The 21624-nt window shown below is 35.9% G+C and overlaps 2 protein-coding genes, 2 long non-coding RNA genes and 2 pseudogenes across 12 annotated transcripts; 3 read left to right on the forward strand and 3 right to left on the reverse strand.

The window, feature by feature from the left end:
* Nucleotides 1-1652: 1652 nt before the first annotated feature.
* On the forward strand, nt 1653-3785 carry AT2G23710 (annotated as a pseudogene; the record flags this gene model as incomplete). The annotated part of the gene is made up of 4 exons: nt 1653-1970; nt 2175-2978; nt 3059-3217; nt 3288-3785.
* Nucleotides 3786-4519: 734 nt separating this feature from the next.
* On the reverse strand, nt 4520-8624 carry AT2G23720 (annotated as a pseudogene; the record flags this gene model as incomplete). Its single annotated transcript has 1 exon — nt 4520-8624.
* Nucleotides 8625-10800: 2176 nt separating this feature from the next.
* Nucleotides 10801-11600, forward strand: AT2G07945. The gene is made up of 2 exons (NR_140252.1): nt 10801-10925; nt 10965-11600. It is a non-coding gene; the product is annotated as an other RNA (long non-coding RNA).
* Nucleotides 11601-13010: 1410 nt separating this feature from the next.
* On the forward strand, nt 13011-19144 carry SUVR5 (histone-lysine N-methyltransferase SUVR5; the record flags this gene model as incomplete). 6 transcript variants are annotated; one of them, NM_001335861.1, is made up of 12 exons in its annotated part: nt 13011-13210; nt 13897-14183; nt 14278-14580; nt 14652-14762; nt 14836-14946; nt 15029-17701; nt 17788-17949; nt 18085-18201; nt 18279-18382; nt 18467-18604; nt 18683-18770; nt 18859-18975. In NM_001335861.1, the coding sequence occupies exons 2-12, from the start codon at nt 13959-13961 to the stop codon at nt 18973-18975; spliced, it is 4149 nt and encodes a 1382-aa protein (NP_001324207.1). In that variant the 5' UTR covers nt 13011-13210; nt 13897-13958. The 6 variants fall into 6 exon arrangements, with proteins under 6 accessions (NP_001324207.1, NP_001324206.1, NP_001189585.1 ...); NM_001202656.2 differs by lacking the exon at nt 13011-13210 and adding an exon at nt 13225-13543 and having other exon boundaries at nt 18859-19065; NM_127937.2 differs by lacking the exon at nt 13011-13210 and adding an exon at nt 13305-13543 and having other exon boundaries at nt 15050-17701; nt 18859-19144.
* On the reverse strand, nt 13520-15392 carry AT2G07950. 2 transcript variants are annotated; one of them, NR_140253.1, is made up of 1 exon: nt 13520-13918. It is a non-coding gene; the product is annotated as an other RNA (long non-coding RNA). The 2 variants fall into 2 exon arrangements; NR_140254.1 differs by lacking the exon at nt 13520-13918 and adding an exon at nt 15103-15392.
* AT2G23755 (transmembrane family 220 helix protein) lies at nt 18533-19796 on the reverse strand. The gene is made up of 3 exons (NM_179712.3): nt 19641-19796; nt 19279-19560; nt 18533-19200 (listed from the first exon to the last, which is right to left on the reverse strand). The coding sequence occupies exons 1-3, from the start codon at nt 19729-19731 to the stop codon at nt 19121-19123; spliced, it is 453 nt and encodes a 150-aa protein (NP_850043.2). The 5' UTR covers nt 19732-19796; the 3' UTR covers nt 18533-19120.
* Between the last annotated feature and the right edge of the window lie 1828 nt (nt 19797-21624).

Genomic DNA, 21624 nt, shown 5'->3' on the forward strand with positions numbered 1-21624 from the left:
TTTGTATCCATTTCTAGCGTGACCCATAATGCCATAATGGAGTTTGCAATTATTAATCTTGTTATCTCATGCATATTTTCATGTTGCTTTAGTACTAACAATACATTGTATTAATGTCTTGTATGTATATATTTGTGAAACGATTTATATCTATTTAGCTTTCGATCAAAAAGACTATATATAGTGTAGAAGTAAATCAAGTATTTCAGTATTGGTTGTTTGAAATATGAGTAAATTGCTTAGTGTCAGAAGATTCTTCTAAAAAAGATCGGGGGTGCATGACTTTGTATTTTTTCGTAGATAAAATATAGTTCCACTCTATATATAAGTGTGTATTTTTAAGAGATTTATAGTTATATTCTCTGAAGTCAAAATGAATAATAAGTCAACTATTCAGAGTCAACGTCCTCCTTGTTGTCAAAATATATACATATCAATTTTCAATGATTGGTTTCTGCCCGATATATATAAATAGAGACGATAATTTTTTATTTTATATAATATCATATTTTACTGAGTATAAAAAAAAACATGAAGAAAACTCAGACCTCGATGGCTTGATGAAACGAAAATATGCTAAAAAAATGTTTGCAAGTGAAAAAAGAAAAGAAATTTGGGATATTAATCTGGTTTGTTCCGTCATTCTTAACCACTCTTAAGAAAATATTAGAATCATGAAAATAAAGTGAACATATGGTTGATGGCCTGATGTTGATGGGTCCATTAAATTGTTTTACACATTATGACTCGTTTGGTAAACTATCCAACAAGAGTTGTGATTTTTTGTTCTTATTTCCCCTTTAATGTTTTCACCCTTAAAGTAGTAGGATGGCTAAGTAGGATGCTTCAAGTAAATTATGTTGTCAATCATAAAGTAGGATTCAGTTTGAGATAAATTAAATTAAATTAAATTAAGCTCTTTTGTATACAAACCTCCACATCCTAAAGAAACTCTTTCGGCAACTAAGACATTTTGAGAACCCAAAATTTTGAAGACCTTTCGATTTTGTAACATCTATGAGCCTGTCTTGAGGAGTCTAACAATCATACCAAAGTAAAGTGTTTTGGCCATTGTGAATCTTAACACGAGTGAAGTTGATTACTTTGTCTTTAAGTTTCTAAAGCCTACGCGATAAGCCTATTCCAATAACATTTTTGTATCTTATCAAAATGTAGTTAGCTAATAAAACAAACCCCATTTTTCTAGTTTACAGGTTTTTATACAAAAGAGAAATGTATACACGGAAGTGAAGTGAGAGCTCACCTCTTATGCCACTATTGGAGAAGAAATAATCACTCGTGCCATTCTTATGTTTGGAATATTATTATTGATTTTTATTTAAATCGAAAAATGAGGAAAGGATGAAAAACCCTTGCGAAACCACAAAAACTACAAGAAAACTTAATTTGTTGGGCTCGGGTCCAAAAAAAAATGTAAATACTCGGCCCAGTTGTATTATTTACAGAAAAAACCTAAGTAAAAACCTAAGTTCCCCCTTTTCACTTCTCGACTTCTTCCTCTTCTCTCCGTCGTCGTCTTCTCTCGTCTCCGACGATACCACTTTCACCGGAAAAATCAATCTCTTCTATTCTTCTTTCTTCTCCGTTTTCGTTCGTCTTTGTCTCTTTCATATCCGCAAATTTATTTTCCAATGGCTAGAGTAAAAGACTCATCTGGAGAATATGAATCAACTAGGGTTGAATCGACCGGCGAAATTCCTCCATCAGTCGACGAGACCGCCGCCGAGATTCCCCAAAGAGATGAAGAAGGCGCAGAGCTTCTTACAACAGAAGAGGAAGCCGGAGAAATTCAGCCTACAACCGGCGATTGTGACGCCGCCGATTTGGGTAATTCAAACGCCGTCGCATGGGAATCAAATGACGATCTTTCAGACCCAAATGCCGATTCTTGTGCAGAAGAAGAAGAGGCAACGAATGCAGTTGTTCAACATGATGATGGAGCAAATAAGGTATGATAGAAGACCGTTATTATTTTGATTAGGCTCGTTTTAAGATATTATGCATGCATTGGTAAATGATTGGATTTGTGAATGGTGCTTCAGATAAAACAAGTAGTACAACTAGGTCGTAAATTTGTGAATGGTCATTCAGGAACAAGTAGTACAACTAGGTAGTTAATGTGAAATTGAAAGTATTTTGAATTGAATATGCAGGATGATGGTGATGATGATAACCTGCCGCAGAATATGCAGGATGGTGATGATGATCTTCAGCCGCAGAATATGCAGGATGATGATGATGATGATGATGATAATCAACCATTGCCGCCAGAAGTTATGTACTTTGATCCAACTACCTACACGAAGGTGTGTAAGATAGGAACGAGGTGTCAGTTGGTACAAACAGTGGAATTTATAGAGACTTTGGATGCAGAACTGAAGTGGTTTAGGAATCATGACCAATTTAAGCACATATTCCACATGCCTAAGGAGCCCAATCACATGATTCAAGGCATGTGGATGCTTATGGTTCGCACGGCTAAGACAGAATTGGAGAGAGAGTGTTGGTTTGTTGTCAATGGAGTACCTATAGGGTACTCAATTAGAGAGCATGCATTGTTGACCTGTTTGAACTGCCGTGAGTACCCAAAAAACTATAAGACTTTAGGCAGTTTGAAGTTTGTGGAGAGGTTGTTTAAGAGGACTGAGGACATCAAGATTAAAGACGTGGAAGAGAAGCTGGAAGAGTTTAAGAGTGAGAAGTCTACTGCTAGGTTGAAGTTGGCAATTCTGTTATTCTTAGCTAAGGTTATGAAAGCTGATTCTAAAGGGGATTCGAAGATAGAGGAGTTTTTGCTTAGGATTGTGGATAATGTCAGAGCTTGTGAGACATTCCCGTGGGGACGTTTTTCCTTTGAGCAGTGTATGGAAGGGGTGCGGAGAGTAATGAAGAACATGAAAGGTGTGGTGAAACCCAAGGCACAGACTGCTTTTTATGGATTTATTACTCCACTTGAGGTAAGTAGTCGAGTAAATTATATGAGTGGCTAGATTTTGTTATTGTGAACTTTCATTTACTTTTATGTTTTTGTGTCTAGATTCTGGCATTTGAGTGCATTCCGCAGCTTGGGAAGAGATTTAGAGAAGCTGTACGTGCAGACAAGGAATGTCCAAGAATGTGCAAGCACAAGTTCAGTGAAAGTTGCATGAAGGGATTTACTTTGGAAGAAATAAATGAAGCACTTGGAGATATAACGGTTAGCTTTGTTCTCTTGAAATCTATGTTTATAATCTTTGTGGTGTTTGAAATATATGTTTACTTGACAGGATATTTCAAGCATCTTGGAACCTGATATGGATGAGAGAAAAATGTTGTCACGCGTTGTAGAGAAGCATGTTGATGATGGTATTGGATATATCGATCCAATTGTTGATAGTTGGAGAGAGAGGCTTATCGTAGAGAAAAAGAAGATTTTCTGGCGTAGTCTCTACCAAGCAGACATTGATGGTACACGTATTGAAACTGTTGATGATGTTCCAGCTGTACCTGAACCTGAAATCCCTGGGACATCGATTCTCTCGTTCAAGGAAGCTATGGAGAGAGGATTTGACAAGCTCACGGACAAGCTTGCTGTGATGGATAGCGAAATCAAGCGGATTTGTGTGAGAGTACAAGGAATAGAGGAATATGTGGCAGATCAGCTTGAGAAAGAGGCAGAGAAAGACAAATATGAAGATATGCGTCCTGGTTCAGCTGCTGATTTTGTGCTACCGTCTTATCAGCCAAGGGATACTCAGAGCAAGGCCTTGGTTATTCACAGTTGAATCCGTGACCCAGCACCTCCAACTATTGAGTCTCTAAGTGAGTTTTTGTTGAACTTTTGTGTAGTGATGCTTTCACAATAGTTCTTACATGTTTGGTTACATATTTTTGTAGGTGATGGCAGCGATGAGTCCGATGAAGAGGATAAGAAGAAGAAGAAGAAGAAGCAGATATCGAAGAAGAAGAGAAAGCATGTTGGTCCTACTCTGGAATCTGGGAAAAAACGTGGAAGGAAACCTTCCAAGTATAAGGGGGAAGAGTTTACAGCTGAGGGGAAGCAAACGAGGAAGAGACTTTGACTTTTCTTTCTTGCTTATGTGTGTGTGGACTCTTAGGTGTTGGGAGAAATAGGACTTTCTTTTTGTGTATTTGGGAATGTTATGCGTAGTTTATGTGTAGAGGACAAACTTATTTTCTGTAATGGTTTATGTGTTTTAGGATTTTATTAAAATCAAAACGTTTGGCTAAGTTGTCCCGGTTGGCCGGTCAATAATACAAGAGTAGCTAAGTTGTCCCAGTTGGCCGGTCAATACACATAACTTAAAATACAAGAGTAGCTAAGTTGACCCAGTTGGCCGGGACACCCAGAGAGAGTAGCTCGTCAGCTCTTCAATCTCCTTAGCTCGTCCTCAAGCTCCTTAGCTCGTCCTCAAGCTCCTCAGATCGTCCTCAAAGCTCCTCAGCTCGTCTTCAAGCTCTTCCCATCACAGCGACCATCTCCTCGCCTAGCTGTCAGCTAGTCAGCTCGTCCGACTCCTCGTCTAGCTGTGATTCGTGTATCAACATTTTCGTACACATAACTTAAAATACAAGAGTAGCTAAGTTGTCCCAGTTGGCCGGTCAATACACATAACTTAAAATACAAGAGTAACATATTTAGGTTCAAATGCCATACACCATCCTCAATAACATAAAACACATCATAATCACCATGTAGAAAGTAATGCCCTAAGCCTATCAATCTCGACTTCTTTGGCGAGTAACCTTTCTTTAAGGGTTTCAATTTCACCTTGCATGAGTTGAATAGTTTCCCGGATGGACTCCAAAGCATGATTGCATGCTAGTTGTCCATGTCTTAGTGTGGAATCAAGTTTGTGATTTACCTTCTCAAGCTCCTCAGTTACCGCCTGATCCCACCACTGAATAAGGTGGTTTCGGGACTCGTACTCTTCATCCTGCGAAAGAGAGAAGACTTCATAAATATAATTCACTTGTACTTTGTTGTTCCAATGAAATGAAAACACAATAACTTACTTTAAGCATTGGGCATTTGTAGACTCTGTCGCCTTGCCTGTAACCAGTTTTGCACACTTCAAGTTTTACAGGCTTACCACAAAAACATTTTTCTGGAACCCCCCAATTTGCATCGGCATTCGCCTCTCCACTATTCCAACTAGCTTCGGACGTGGATGGTTGAGAGTAACTATAGGGCATCTACAGAACAGAGAAAGAAAGAGATATGAATCATGAACGCTATAAACCCTAGATCTACTAATTACAGCGGCTAGAAACCCGTAAGAAACCCTAGATCTACTAATTACGGCGGCTAGAAACCCTTTAGAAGAAGAGAGAAGAACGAGAGAGAGGAAGAACTCCAGTGCATGTAATACCTTGGTTGTTGACAGCTAGGCGAGGAGATGGTCACTGTGATGGGAAGAGCTTGAAGACGAGCTGAGGAGCTTTGAGGACGATCTGAGGAGAGAAGTGAAGAAGAGAGAAGAACGAGAGAAGTGAAATAGAAGAGAGAGAGAGAATAAATAGGTAGAAACTTTGTAGTGTGAACGCAATAATCGTAGTGTGAACGCGACTTCGTGGGGTCTATTTTTAAAAAAAATTATTTATTAGAATATTCAGAATACACATAGTTGTATGTATATGTACAGTTGGCCGGAATCACAAACAGTTGAACTATTCTAAATTTTGTGTTTTTGAAGTTGAATCTGAAAAACCAACTCATTTTTTTAGTTGGTCCCATAAGTTTTAACATATTAATGGATTTTAATAAGTTTTGATAGAATCATATTTAGTAAATATCTGTTTTCATACATAACGTATGTACATTGGACAATCATGAACTATATGTTCCTTGTCATACATAGGTGATTTATTAGGAAACCAGTTTATGATCAAGTTTATTAATAACAATGTTGTAATATCATATTTTGGATTTATTCAATGTTTAGATGTTGATAATAGCTGAAAATATTGAGAATTATTTTATCATTTTGTTAATCCTAAAATACAGATACATATATCAGTTGTCTCAGTTGAACTTAAAAAAATACATTAAACTTGCAAATAATTCAATAAACTTGCAAAGAATTCAATACAAATACGAAAACATAAAACATAGTACATCACACTTACAAATAATATAATGCAAATACAAATAAACTTAGTTATATTGGTTGAACCCTTTCTGCAGTTGGCCAGGTTGTTCTGGTTGAACCCTTTCTGCATCAGACTTAATCTTCCTCAGGCTGCAGCCAAGCCTCCAAGTTTATTCCAGGTTGCGATTTTCTCCTCTTTCGCGCTTCACCAGCTGATGGAAACCGCTTCTCTTGATTTCGTCCTGGTCCTTTTGGTGTGTATTCCGACGGAAAGGCAACTAACTCTTTAATATGGGCAGGAAGAACCCAAACCGACTAATGTGGGACTACATACAACGTCCGGTAATAGGCCAATGACCAACTATCTATCAAGTAATACACAGAGCAGAGTCCGTAGATGGTTGTATTCGCATTTCTCCCTTCCTTGCGGGCGAGGTGCCTTGCTGCGGCCATAGCATGGACACACGGGATCTTGTCTATATCAAAACGTTTGCATGAACAACTTTTCATTTTCAAATCCACCAGAAAACTTACCGAGTTGAGATCAATCACGTTGTATTCTTGGTTGTAACTGTTAAGTTCAAACACAGTTAATTTGGCTACAACTTGACATCTAATGTGCAATATGTTCTCCACAGTAGGCACAACTTGTGCTGTGATTGGACAAGAACCTGAAGCTTGCCTATGCTCGTTGAACCATTCAGAAAACTTAGAAATCATCACATCAATCATTGGTAACAAGTGATATTTTCTCGCTTTTTTAAACACACCATTAATGGACTCTGCAGAATTACTAGTGTCAATGTTATACTTGTCTCCTTTAAAATGGCACTTCGACCATTTCTCAAACCCTACTTTCACAAGAAAGTCAGCAGCTTTAGGCCATAAACTTGTAAAATGACCAAACTCTTTCTCGAACTCACTCTCAGTATATGCATGAGCACAATCCCTGAACTTGACAGCAGCTCTATCCTTGTCAATTTTCACACGATCTCTCATGTTTTGACACAAATGCCATATACAAGCTGCATGAAGCGCATTCGGGTACACCGTCTTGACAGCCTTCTTTATGCTTTGATGCCTATCACTAATAAAGACCAATCCGGGAACATCCGAATATACAGTTTTCAGCTTTTCTAAGAACCAAATCCAACTTACATCCTTCTCGCTATCAATGATTCCAAACGCAAGTGGATAATGATGATATTAGGATCTTGTGCTGTTGCAATAACCAACATCCCACCATACACAGTTTTAAGATGAGTTGCATCCACAACTATCACTTTCCGCATTGCCCTAAAACCTTCAATGCAAGCGCCTAATGCAATGAAGAGGTACTTGAACTTTTTCTCTCCTTCCAACTCCACATAAGTTACTGTCCCTGGATTTACCTTCTCTAACATGTAAAGATAAGAAAATAACATCGTGTAGCTTCTTTCCGGAGTCCCTCGCACATCACTAACATGTAGCATTTTGCCTCTTAAGGCAGTGGAGTATGAACAATGCACCCCAAGTCTTCCTCTTACAATCGACATAATGTTTTTTGGAGTTGGGGTCTCTAAATTTCCGGGATAATCACAATGCAAAACCGATGCTATTAATCTTGGTGTGCCTCGCTGTATACTGTTGCTTGTAGTCTCAACACTCCGAGAGCATGTATGCATCTTTCTATGCACTCTAACACTCCAAAAATGAGATTTCTTAGTTCTCGCAACTCTTAGATACCAAGTACACCCTTTAGAAGCTTGCCGGCATCGTAGCATAAGTCTCAACGGGTCTGACTTAATAGTATAGACTCCAAAAACTTCTTTCTTTGCAGCTCTGTTAACCAATTCCCACACAGCCTCCCTTGAACAAAATTCTTGACCAATTTCAATACCCGTACCATCATCCCATTCTATAACCTGCGGAGTAACTTCTACACTTCGTGGAATATCGTGAATATCATCATAATCAATCCTATCATCCTCATCTTCTTCCTCAACAGAATTCACCGGCCTTTCCATCGGCCTTTCGACAGCCACGATCTCCGTACCTACTACATTCTCACAATCATTCACATCATTATCATATCCATCATGCACCATCTCACATACTTCATTTAAAACATCATCCTCTATTACATTTACACCAACTGAACTTCGACGCTCCGGTACAGAAATTTCCTCTCTCCTCTCAACTCCTATACCATTTAATTCCTCCACATGCAAAACAGGAATCCGACTCTCTTCATCAGATTCTGTTAAAAATATGAAGACATCCTCATCATCTACAATATATGTCTCTCTCCTAACTTTAGACAGATTGTAACTCAGTTTCAACTTGACAGAAGCTTCATCAATCGCAACCTTCTTCATGATCTTGTCAACTAACATCGAATAGCTAATCTTCTCCAAACTACTCGTCTTAAACGAATATAGCATATAGTGAATTTTTACCAATCCACTGATTCACTTCAGAATAGTATCCTCCAAAGTCAAAATGTACCTTAGTATGGATCTTCTTCTTCATCGCTCCTGAAAATACAACCAGTTCAACTCCAATCAAACATTTTAATAGTTATACCACATGTACTCTTATCATACGTTGAAATCAATCTCTCGTCGCACTCGATTCTACTGAACCTAATTCGTTACCTTTCAATTGATTTCCAATGTTAATACATACCTATTCGTTAAACTAATTGGTTAATCTAAACTTTGCAAACACAAACCCCCCAAATCTTTAATATGAAATCTCGGAATTCAAATTCAACTCACATTCAAACTACATTCCTTTGCTCATCACCTCAAATAACGTTTCGGCAACCTCTAATCGATTACTCTTTACTTTGCAAACCAATCATCAAACTATCAAATTGAATCGAGCTGGGAATTATATAGAATTCAAAATCCCAATCTAAAATCACAATGCACCAATGTCAAAGGAAATATGAGAAGAAACTGACCTAATTCATGGCTTTTACGCCGGATTTCAAGTCGGCGGCATGAGGAAATCGATGGTGGCCGACGAAGAAGATGAACGTCGACCAAAGAAGAAGAACACGACGACGAAGAGGAGAATCTCCGAACTCGATTTTCTTTATTTAGCTTTTGAATTTCTTTTTCATTTTTTTAATCAACTCATTAAGGGTACAACTGGTATATCACATTTTCGGTGGCATTCAGATTAACTGATAGCAGTCCAGATCAGTTTTTTCAAAAAAGTGGCATAAGTGATAAAAGTTCAAGTGAAGTGGAGTGCATAACTATCTCTACTCTTTGAGTATATGCATGCACTAAGAAAAAGTGTGGAATACACAAATACGAACTGTGCCACGTTTAAGTTTGGTGGATAATGGACCATATATGGGCCTCAAGAAATCATTTAAGGCATAGTTAATGGACTTTCTACAAAGCAAACCAAACTACGCTGGTTTATGTAGAAGTAACGGCGGTCGTTGGAGCCTTGGAAGTTATGAGTCTATAAATATAATTTACTTATGGATATATGGAATCCAAATATTAATCATCAATATAATTTGGTAGAAAATTTCATCTACAAAAGCAGTAAGTACATTGCATAATTTACTTATGGATGATTGTAAACTTTTTTTTGGTTGGTTGTTCATTCAAGTCAGTGACCACGAAACTACAAGATGCCTACAATTAGCTTACCCACGATAGTCATGTATTCTTTGTGTCCAACCTTCTTTCTTTGGTTTTGCAATCGGAAATTGAAACATGCCTCTTAAATTTACAAGAAGATTTCTAAACTCCATTCATCACTTCTTACACCATACATATTCATGAAAAAGAGAGAACTAACTTTAGAACTAGATACGAAAATGAAACATATGAGTTTTATGCGAGATATAAAATGTGATTTATTAATGATACACATATTAATATTTCTTCTCGATCTGGACTAGATTATAAGGTTGAACATTATCAAGTTGACAAAAAAGCTCAAGAATTATAAGTATTGACATAATATCATATATCGACAAAAAACATCGGGGTTTCCGACGAACATTTTCCACGACAATATTCATGCGCTCTAACTAGACCGTTTTTTTTTTCGCTGTTACATTTGTCATTTTGCATTAACATTTTCTGACTACAATATTTCTTTCTTTTTAAAGCTAAATAAAGATTATATTAAACTAAAATTGCCATTTAACTATGACTTACAATTTAATCACTTTAAAAAATTTCTCATTTTTTCTACTCATTTGAACACTTTTTTTAATAAACTGTGATTTAAACGTTATATGTTTTTTATTTTTTTGGAAGGACATCAAACCGATATTTCAAAAAGTTTTAATCATTTACTATATTGTGTAACTTTTTTAAAAAGAACTTCAATAAAATTATAGTAAACAAAATTGCCTTATAATGAATTCGAATTTAGTCACTACATAGTTTTCTCCGACGTTCAACTCATTAGAACCATTGTTGTATAAACTTAAACGTCTAGTTTTTTCAGAACGATATCCAACCACTGTTGTAAAAAATCTTCCAAACATTTACGATTTGCGTAATTTATGACGATGTTCTTTGAGTAACTTCTTTAGGTGTTTATGAAGTTTTTAAGTATGTTTTATTCTTTGATGATTCGTACCGAGTGTGGTAATAGAGAAACCAACCATTGTTGTTATTCAGTAGTAATATCCAACTTATAGGGTTATTTGAGTTTAAGAAAGAAACAAATCATTTCCCCTACAACTAATTAAAAGATAATAATTTAGTTTGCTCATAATTATTGTTTTGTTAATATAAAAATATTTACTGGCCCATTTTCCAAATGCAAATTTATCTTCCCCTTTACGGGTAACTATTATTTAACTTTTTTTTTTGTCAATGACAGCTAACATAATCATTAGCAAAACCAAACTCATTTACATACAAACATAGAAGATTGAAACGTATACATTTTTGCCTTCCCTATATTATCTTTTTATCTTATAATCCCATTTATAACCACACAATAACAGTTACCCCTAACATAGAAATTTATTTTCCCTTTTTTGACATTGTGGCTATGGTACATTCACCAAATACCGATGCCTTAGCCCCTAGACCTATAAATTATCACAATCCAGAAGAGAAGAATCGTATCCAAAAAAGCAAAGTATAGATCTGAAATTCGTAGATTCAACCTCCTGTAGTCACTTGCATCCATCACATATCATAAGGTATGACCTTCCATACCCAAACTCCAATCTTTAGGGTAAAATCATTTGCTTTTGCTTCGATCTCTTATGTCTCAAACAACGATGTGTTTCTTAATAAATTTCTTCTATATATTTAATCCAATATCGTTTGGTTCCTCTTTGGTGACCTAGCCTTTGATTCCGACATTCCTGTTACCACTCACCATATGTATCCTAACAAGTTATTGTTGTGTTATGTGGCCTTTAGTGTTGACTGTTGAGAAATAAGATCTCTATGTGAAAGCAGAAAGATGGTTTGTGCATTTTAACATTTTTTTATTCACTTGACCCAGTAACTTTTCCAAAATTCAGTATAGTCCTTTTAAGTCTAATGATAAAACACCAAAAATTTTAAGTTTTCTTTTTAACTCCGTTATTCATAAATTGTCAGCAACTTTTAAACTTTGGACACAAATTCCAAGTTACTAAAGCTATAGATCTCAAAACTCTATCTAATTAGTTTTAATTTTGATGCTGATTAAAATTTTATAATTTTTTTGTCAACAAATTCAATAAAAAAGATTTCTTAAATCTTTAATGCGACAACCACTATTAACAAAAAAAAAATACTTCAATATTTGTTTGATTCAAATATTTCCAATAAAAATATATATGGTCAGCCATTAATTAGGCGTTTACTCCTAAAAGTTTTAGGATTTTTCTAAAAAGTATTTTGTAATATATTTGGAAAAACATTTTTTTCTGTATTTTACATGGAAATAGACTGTTTTCTTTTAGTGACATGTTTTATACTATACTGAATTTGTTGGTAAAAATATATATATATTTAAGATATTTTTGGTGAAATGATATATTGCCATTCAACCCAAGTTAAAGTTTAACCAACCAATATATAATTTCAATGAATTTTAAGTATTAAAAATAATTGTTACTGTGTGTAACCTTGAATTTGCTTTAAGAAGAAACCAAAACAGTGTTAAAAAAAGCTTCTCCTTTACTACTATGTTAGGTAACTTTTTTTTCTTCGTAACAAATTTTCGCTGACATTTAAATTACTTTGTTTTTTTCTCACAATTATTTTTCTTAATATAAAAGTACTTTATTTTGAAAAAAACGAAAGAATAAAAATGCCAAACTGATCCATTTTTAAAAATTGTAACTATTTTTTATTTTATTTTTTTAATCACATCGCTAACATAACCTGCACATAATTTTCCTTTCTTATAGTATTATATTTTTTTTTATCTTATAAGTCAATTTATAAACCACACATAAAAATAATTATCCCTATTCCCTAGCATAGAAACAATTGTTACTGTGTTAAAACCTTGAATTTGCTTTTAAAAGAAACCAAAACAGTATTCAAAAATGCTTCTGATCCTTTACTATGTCAAGTAACTTTTTTTTTTTTCAAGTAACTTTTTTTCTTCCGAATAATTTTTTTCTCATAATTATTTATTATTAATATAAAAGTATTTTATTTTGAAAAAAAAGAGAGAGAATAATACTGCCAAACTGACCCAATTTTTAAAATCCAAACTAAATTTATGTGTAACTATTTGTTTGTTTGCTTTTTATTTTGGAAAGCTAACATAACCATATATACATACATAGATAAATATACCTAATCATATTTTTCCAATCCTATAGTATTATTTTTATCTTATAATTCAATTTATAAACCACACATAAAAATAATTATCCCTATTCCCTAGCATAGAAAATATTTTATCTTCCATATTTTCGACATTTTGGCCATGGTACATGCCCAAATACCGATGCCATCGACCAATAAAATCTTCATTCATAATCCAGAAGAAGATAAGAATCACACATATAGTAATTCTTTTCTCCTTTTATAATACAAATCTCAAAATTCATAGATTCAAAAACCAAATCCTCTCTTAATTTGCATCGCACCACCACAGATCAAATCACAAAGGTGTGTGACCCTTCCATGCCCAAAATCCAAATCTTTAGGTTTAAAAAAAAAACATTTGCTTCTTATTATATGTCACATACATGATGTGTTTCGTGTTCCCACTTTATAACTCTCTTTTTTTTTTTCGTTGGTTCTTCTTCCGTGACCTAGCCTTTGATTCCGCCATGTCTGTTTCCATATCCTAAGTCCTAACAAGTTATTGTGTTACCTGACCTTCTCTCATAGTTATTAAAAACCCAAATGTTAAAGTTTTTGTTTTGTGGCAGCATTTTAACATTTTTGGTCACCTCCACCTGGGTTTGTTGATTGGTCATGTTATTGATCTTCAATTTGGTATCTTTGGACCAACTTTTTTTTTTCTTATATATATCTGTATAATTCAATATTGGGTTCTTTCTAATGTAGGGTTTAGATCAATTCTTCATTTCTTGGTGTTGATTTTGTTTTGTGGAATTCAGGGTTTTAGCTAATTGTTCTTCCCCAGTTAGGAGTTTTACTTCTTAAGATCTGAATTGTTTAGATTAGTAATTCTGATTAGTACCAACAATGTCATGTAATATAATTGACTTCGTATGTCTGAAAATGCCTTATTAGAAATTTCTTATGGTGAATGTTAGAAATTTGATTAGGATAGGAAAGCAATTTATATTGACTATTGTTTTTGTATTCCCCTGTTCTTATTGCAGAATTGTGTGTTTGTATCAAATCCTGGGTTTAAAGAAGTGAAATATCTTCTAAGTGGTGATTTATGGAAGTTAAAATGGATGAGTTGGTTCTTGACGTGGATGTTGAGGAAGCAACAGGTAGTGAGTTGTTGGTGAAATCTGAGCCGGAGGCTGATTTAAATGCGGTGAAGTCTAGTACCGATTTAGTCACGGTTACCGGACCTATTGGTAAAAATGGCGAAGGCGAGTCGTCACCTTCTGAGCCTAAATGGCTGCAACAAGATGAACCAATAGCTTTGTGGGTGAAGGTAATAATAATACGCGTTTTTTATCTCCAAATTCGGAATCTTTAAATTCGATTTTTGTATGGTTAATGTTTGGTGTCTTGTTGTGGTGTTGTAGTGGAGAGGTAAATGGCAAGCTGGAATAAGATGTGCGAAAGCGGACTGGCCATTGACGACTTTAAGAGGCAAACCAACTCATGATAGGAAGAAGTATTGTGTGATTTTTTTTCCGCATACGAAAAATTACTCGTGGGCGGATATGCAGCTTGTTCGATCCATCAATGAGTTTCCTGATCCTATTGCTTATAAGTCTCACAAGATTGGACTTAAGTTAGTTAAAGATTTAACTGCTGCTAGACGCTATATTATGCGGAAGCTTACAGTTGGGATGTTCAATATAGTTGACCAGTTCCCTTCAGAGGTATAAGCTCAGTATTTGATATACCGAAGGATTTGGATTGCATTTGGTTTTAACGCTTTTTAATGTTGCAGGTTGTTTCTGAAGCAGCTAGGGATATTATAATCTGGAAAGAATTTGCAATGGAAGCTACTAGAAGCACAAGTTATCATGATCTTGGGATAATGCTTGTGAAGCTTCATAGCGTAAGCTACTCTCTTTGCTGTTAAAGTTTTAGAGTATTTTTGGTTTGATTCGGCTTTGTGTAATGTTGTTCAGATGATTTTGCAACGATACATGGATCCAATCTGGCTTGAGAACTCGTTTCCTTTGTGGGTACAAAAATGTAACAATGCAGTGAATGCAGAGAGTATTGAATTGCTGAATGAGGTAATGGCTTCACCAGAGGCTGATAGTGTCATTGATGTGTATTGTTTCCTTAACTGAAGCCACTTTATCTGGTTGTGTTTAGGAATTTGACAATTGTATCAAGTGGAATGAAGTCAAATCACTTTCTGAGTCTCCAATGCAACCAATGTTGTTGTCAGAATGGAAAACGTGGAAGCATGACATTGCAAAATGGTTCTCTATATCTCGCCGTGGTGTTGGCGAAATAGCACAGCCGGATAGTAAAAGTGTGTTTAACTCAGATGTCCAGGCTAGTCGTAAAAGACCAAAACTTGAGATTCGACGTGCAGAGACAACAAATGCAACACATATGGAGTCTGATACTTCGCCACAAGGATTATCTGCAATTGACTCAGAGTTTTTCAGTTCTCGAGGCAACACAAATTCTCCTGAGACGATGAAAGAAGAAAATCCTGTAATGAATACACCAGAGAATGGTTTGGATCTATGGGATGGCATTGTTGTTGAAGCAGGTGGTTCACAGTTCATGAAGACAAAAGAAACTAATGGACTGTCTCACCCGCAAGACCAACATATAAATGAATCAGTTCTGAAGAAACCATTTGGTTCGGGAAATAAGAGTCAGCAATGCATAGCTTTCATTGAATCGAAAGGAAGGCAATGTGTGAGGTGGGCGAATGAAGGTGATGTTTATTGTTGCGTGCATTTAGCTTCTCGTTTCACCACAAAATCTATGAAGAACGAGGGCTCTCCTGCTGTTGAAGCACCTATGTGCGGAGGGGTTACTGTTCTTGGTACCAAATGCAAGCACCGATCTCTACCCGGGTTTTTGTACTGCAAGAAACACCGTCCTCATACAGGGATGGTGAAACCTGATGATTCTTCATCTTTTCTGGTGAAGAGAAAGGTATCGGAAATTATGTCAACATTAGAAACAAATCAATGTCAAGATTTGGTGCCGTTTGGAGAACCAGAAGGTCCATCTTTTGAGAAACAGGAGCCCCATGGAGCCACGAGCTTCACGGAGATGTTTGAACATTGTAGCCAAGAGGATAACTTGTGTATAGGTTCTTGCTCAGAAAACAGCTATATTTCTTGCAGTGAGTTCTCGACAAAGCACTCGTTATACTGTGAACAGCACCTTCCTAACTGGCTTAAGCGTGCAAGGAATGGTAAGAGTCGAATAATATCGAAGGAAGTGTTTGTAGATCTCTTAAGGGGTTGTTTATCGCGTGAGGAAAAGTTGGCTCTACATCAAGCTTGTGATATTTTCTACAAGCTCTTCAAAAGTGTCTTATCGTTAAGAAACTCTGTCCCAATGGAAGTACAGATCGACTGGGCGAAAACAGAAGCTTCAAGAAACGCTGACGCTGGAGTTGGAGAATTCTTGATGAAGTTGGTATCCAATGAAAGAGAGAGATTAACTAGGATATGGGGTTTCGCTACTGGTGCTGATGAAGAAGATGTATCATTATCAGAATATCCTAATCGACTACTTGCCATCACCAATACCTGTGATGATGATGATGATAAAGAGAAATGGTCGTTTAGTGGATTTGCTTGTGCTATTTGCTTAGATTCTTTTGTGAGAAGAAAGCTTTTGGAAATTCATGTGGAGGAGCGACATCACGTGCAGTTTGCGGAAAAGTGTATGCTTCTTCAGTGTATTCCTTGTGGCAGCCATTTTGGAGATAAAGAACAGTTGCTGGTACATGTGCAAGCTGTGCATCCTTCTGAGTGCAAATCGCTAACCGTTGCTTCTGAATGCAATTTGACTAATGGTGAGTTTTCTCAGAAACCTGAAGCAGGCAGTTCACAAATTGTTGTGAGCCAAAACAACGAGAATACAAGCGGCGTACATAAATTTGTTTGCAAGTTCTGTGGGCTGAAATTCAATTTATTACCTGACCTTGGCCGTCACCATCAAGCTGAACACATGGGACCGAGTCTAGTTGGCTCTCGTGGTCCGAAGAAAGGAATAAGGTTTAATACATATAGGATGAAATCTGGTAGGCTTAGTCGTCCAAATAAATTCAAAAAAAGTCTTGGAGCTGTCTCATATAGGATTAGAAATAGGGCTGGTGTAAATATGAAGAGGAGGATGCAAGGTTCTAAATCGCTCGGCACAGAAGGAAACACTGAAGCTGGAGTATCGCCGCCTCTGGATGATAGTAGAAACTTTGATGGCGTAACAGATGCTCATTGCTCTGTGGTTTCGGATATATTGTTGTCAAAGGTTCAGAAAGCAAAACATCGCCCCAATAACCTCGATATCCTGTCTGCTGCTCGATCAGCTTGCTGTAGGGTGAGCGTTGAGACCTCTTTGGAGGCTAAATTCGGTGATTTGCCTGACCGGATATATCTCAAGGCAGCAAAACTTTGCGGTGAGCAAGGTGTACAAGTGCAATGGCATCAGGAAGGATACATATGCTCTAACGGATGTAAGCCTGTTAAAGACCCAAATCTTCTACATCCCTTGATCCCGCGACAAGAGAATGATCGATTCGGGATAGCTGTGGACGCTGGACAACATTCTAATATTGAGTTGGAAGTTGATGAGTGCCATTGTATCATGGAGGCTCATCATTTTAGTAAGAGACCGTTTGGAAACACTGCGGTTTTGTGCAAGGACATCAGCTTTGGTAAGGAATCAGTTCCAATTTGTGTCGTCGATGATGATCTTTGGAATTCTGAAAAACCGTATGAGATGCCTTGGGAATGCTTTACTTATGTTACAAACTCAATTCTTCATCCGTCAATGGATCTTGTAAAGGAGGTATCTTACTTGTTCTAGCTTGTCATACCCTTGAAACAGAGATGTGACTCCATGTTGTAACCTTGTTTTTTGTCCGCTGTTTGCAGAATCTGCAACTCAGGTGTAGCTGTCGCAGTTCAGTGTGCTCGCCTGTAACTTGTGATCACGTATACCTTTTCGGTAACGATTTTGAGGACGCTAGAGACATATATGGAAAATCCATGAGGTGTAGATTCCCATATGATGGCAAACAACGTATCATCTTGGAGGTAAATTTTAGTTTTGTCTCTGTTGAAGTGACTTTGTGGTATTTTTAAAGGTTGTTACTTACTTGACAACATATTTGTGGATCCTCATTTTCTGATTAACCGTGATTGTTGTCGTCGATTCTGAAAATGTAACAGGAGGGTTATCCTGTTTATGAATGCAATAAGTTCTGTGGATGCTCTAGAACATGTCAGAATCGGGTTTTGCAGAATGGAATTCGCGCGAAACTAGAAGTTTTTAGAACTGAAAGCAAGGTGTGATCCTTTTTGAGTTATTGTCTTTAACCCATTTGTCTTGATTCAATTCCAATATCCAACTGATTGATCAACAGGGATGGGGATTGCGAGCTTGTGAACATATACTGCGTGGCACATTTGTTTGCGAATACATCGGGGAGGTTCTTGATCAGCAAGAAGCAAACAAGAGGCGAAACCAGTACATATCTTTTCGCCTTTTTGTCCTCCAGCTTAGAAGATCTGGAGCTGAACTTGAACTTAAATCCTGCTATTGATTTCATAGGTATGGAAATGGAGATTGCAGCTACATACTGGACATTGACGCTAATATCAACGACATAGGTAGATTGATGGAAGAAGAGCTCGATTATGCTATTGATGCTACTACTCATGGCAACATCTCTCGATTCATCAATCACAGGTGAGTTTATAATACAAATGTACCAAAACCTTTACAATTACTACAATACTGATGATTTCAATCTTTTTTAATCTCTAGCTGCTCACCAAATCTCGTTAATCACCAAGTTATTGTGGAAAGCATGGAGTCCCCGCTCGCTCATATCGGTCTATACGCCAGTATGGATGTAAGGCTCTTCTTCTCCCTTTTGCTTGAAAGAAGAAGTATCAAATTATTGGACCGATAACGATCTCTCTGTCATTTGTGTAAAACAGATAGCTGCAGGAGAAGAGATCACCCGAGACTATGGACGCAGACCGGTACCATCTGAACAAGAAAATGAGCATCCATGCCATTGTAAAGCAACTAATTGCAGAGGTCTCTTAAGTTAGATTTTGGTTCTTAGGAACATTCTTTGCAGATCTGTTTTGATAATTTTCCTTCAAGACTTTTTTTTTTTGCCCTTGAATCTTTTAGACACCTTTGGAACTATTGATCTTCCTTCAAGCTTGTAACTTTTTTTCCCATTGGAAATAATCAAATCTTGATCTCTCCTTTCTCAATTGTGAAAAACCAAAAGGGAAGTCCATAGCCAAAGATTACAGTTGCAACCATCCCTGAAAATCATTAAGAAAACTAATCAAAGTTTTGAAATTTGAAACTCTTTGGAAGGATTGAATCTTTCTTCTACTTACCAAAGTCAATGGTTTTTGAAGAAGAAGAAGAAGCTTGTAGTTGCAGAACCATGGAAGCTATTACTAAACCACTTCCAATCTTTTCTCTAACAACTCTATGAGTAAGATCTAAAGACAAGACTCCAACTTTCTCGGTTATTACATCCTCTGCAATAACTTTAACCAACAAGAACACACCCAAGCTAAGAGCTGTTCTCATCATCATTAGTTTGATTCTTCTTCTGTAGTTTATTAGATTAACTACACAAGCAAGTGTGTACAGTGGAAACCAAAAGTACCAATCTGCAGAAACACATAAATGTTGAGATTTTACATAATCTATAGAGAAAGAATATAAGAAGAAGAAGAAGATTTTTGAATACCAGGATCATTAAGCTGGACAGAAGCAGAGTAAGCAAATAAAAACGCCATTAGAAGAGAGCAAACCCTAAAAAGATTTCTGGGTTTTGCCATATGTTCCTTAAGTTTTCAAATTTGGAAGCAATTTAAGATCTTTAAGCTCAGATGCAAGATCGCTTGTGGAAATGAAATTAATTGACTCGTAGGGATGATGACGGGTCTGCTATACCGTATCAATAACCGACACAGAATCTAAAATCCGGTTTGGTATTTTCCGGTTATCGTTAATGATAGTGGGTCGATAATGGCGCTCAGACCTTGAAGTTGAAAAATTGTCCTAAAAGCCCATTTAGTTTTTTTTTTTTTTTTCAAAATTTTGATGGATTATACCTGCAATTGAACCAATAATAGAGTAACAGATCAACTAGCTCATCAAACATATACGTTTCTAAGTTTTATGTTCCATGGTTAAAGCAATTGGATTCTGAGATGACAATAATCTATTTTATATAATAAAGATTGAAGAATGAATCTATGTTGGGTTACAAAAGATAAACTACTTATGTGAATAAATATGTAGATGTATTATTTGAGGCCACATTTCATGCACATCACATGGAGATGGAGGTAAGACAACAAAAAGATACGGCCCTATCCTCTAAAAATTAATTATTCTAACGATAGTGCACCATCACTGTTCTCCAATCATTCTATTCTCAACCCCAAAACATTTATTGTATAGTTATTATTTATATTGAGCCACACATATAACGTATTTATTTTGTCTACACATGTAACGTTGTATTTATGGTTTGAAACTTTCAATCATGGCCAAACAAACAATTTGCACGAAATAGTTTAGTGCACAACGTATCGAAAAATGAACAGTTAACTAGTTTTTAATAATTACCACTAAAAATAATGTTTTAATATATTATTCACGTTAATAAACTCTTTTTGATGAGTGTTGTTTGTGGTATTGAAAAGAAAAAAAATATGGCAAATGGTTCATCAATCAATTAGAAAAAAGCCAGTATATGCAAGTCTAATAATTGAAAATTTTATTTACTAAATTGCGAGGAACCATGTTTTAAATATTTTTATGTGTTATTTGAATCATGGATAACCATTGTAAAATGCTCAAATGTCTAAATGAAAAAAAAACATATTTCAATCATAGCTCTACTCTTGTATTATATGGTCCATATGTTTAACATGTGCTCGCTACACAGAATTAAAAACAAAAAAAAAAACTAAATTCCAACACTTAGGCATTTTGTTCATATGTAATTATGCATGTGAGGTCGAATATCTAAACAATTTTGATTAGTGGTTTTAGTGAGGGGACCTGTCTGATGGGGTAGCCATCGGATTCGGCGATCGCTAAATTCCGTGATGCCATGGGCCCAAGCCCAATACCATTCAAATGGGACCGACCTCTCTTCTAATTCTTAGACCGGAAAAAATCTTAGGACCCCAAAATTGATTTCTTCTTCTTCTACTCCATTCAATTCAAACATTGCAATTGTATCACGATATAAAAAAAATGTTTTTAAAATCCAAAAGATATCTATAAGAAATGTATAGATAATTCTGCGAAAGCGTTAAATTCGAACGCATATTTAACCTAACTTAGTGACGAAATCGGTTCTAAATCTTTAGAGAATGGATGCATAGAGTAAAAAAAGGATCACAAACAAATATTAACCACTTTTCATTGTTCAAATATCATCTAACAAACAAAAAAGATTTTTCTCTTATAACATTTTTACTTATGTTCCAAAAAAAAATATATTCTTTAAGAGTCTAACAATTCTCTCTATAATTTCTTCAATATATGAAAAAGCATATATATATATATATATCTTTATGATTTTTTCATTTTCAAAAACATCGTAACAATATTTTTGTAAATAAACCGTGAACACATAATTCATTCAAAAATATAAAAACAGAAACACTTTTCTTAGAAATCGCAACACTATTTTCTTTTTGCTAAATAACCTG

The sequence above is a fragment of the Arabidopsis thaliana genome, chromosome 2 (genome assembly GCF_000001735.4).
Source record: "Arabidopsis thaliana chromosome 2, partial sequence".
In the NCBI taxonomy this organism is placed as follows: domain Eukaryota; kingdom Viridiplantae; phylum Streptophyta; class Magnoliopsida; order Brassicales; family Brassicaceae; genus Arabidopsis; species Arabidopsis thaliana.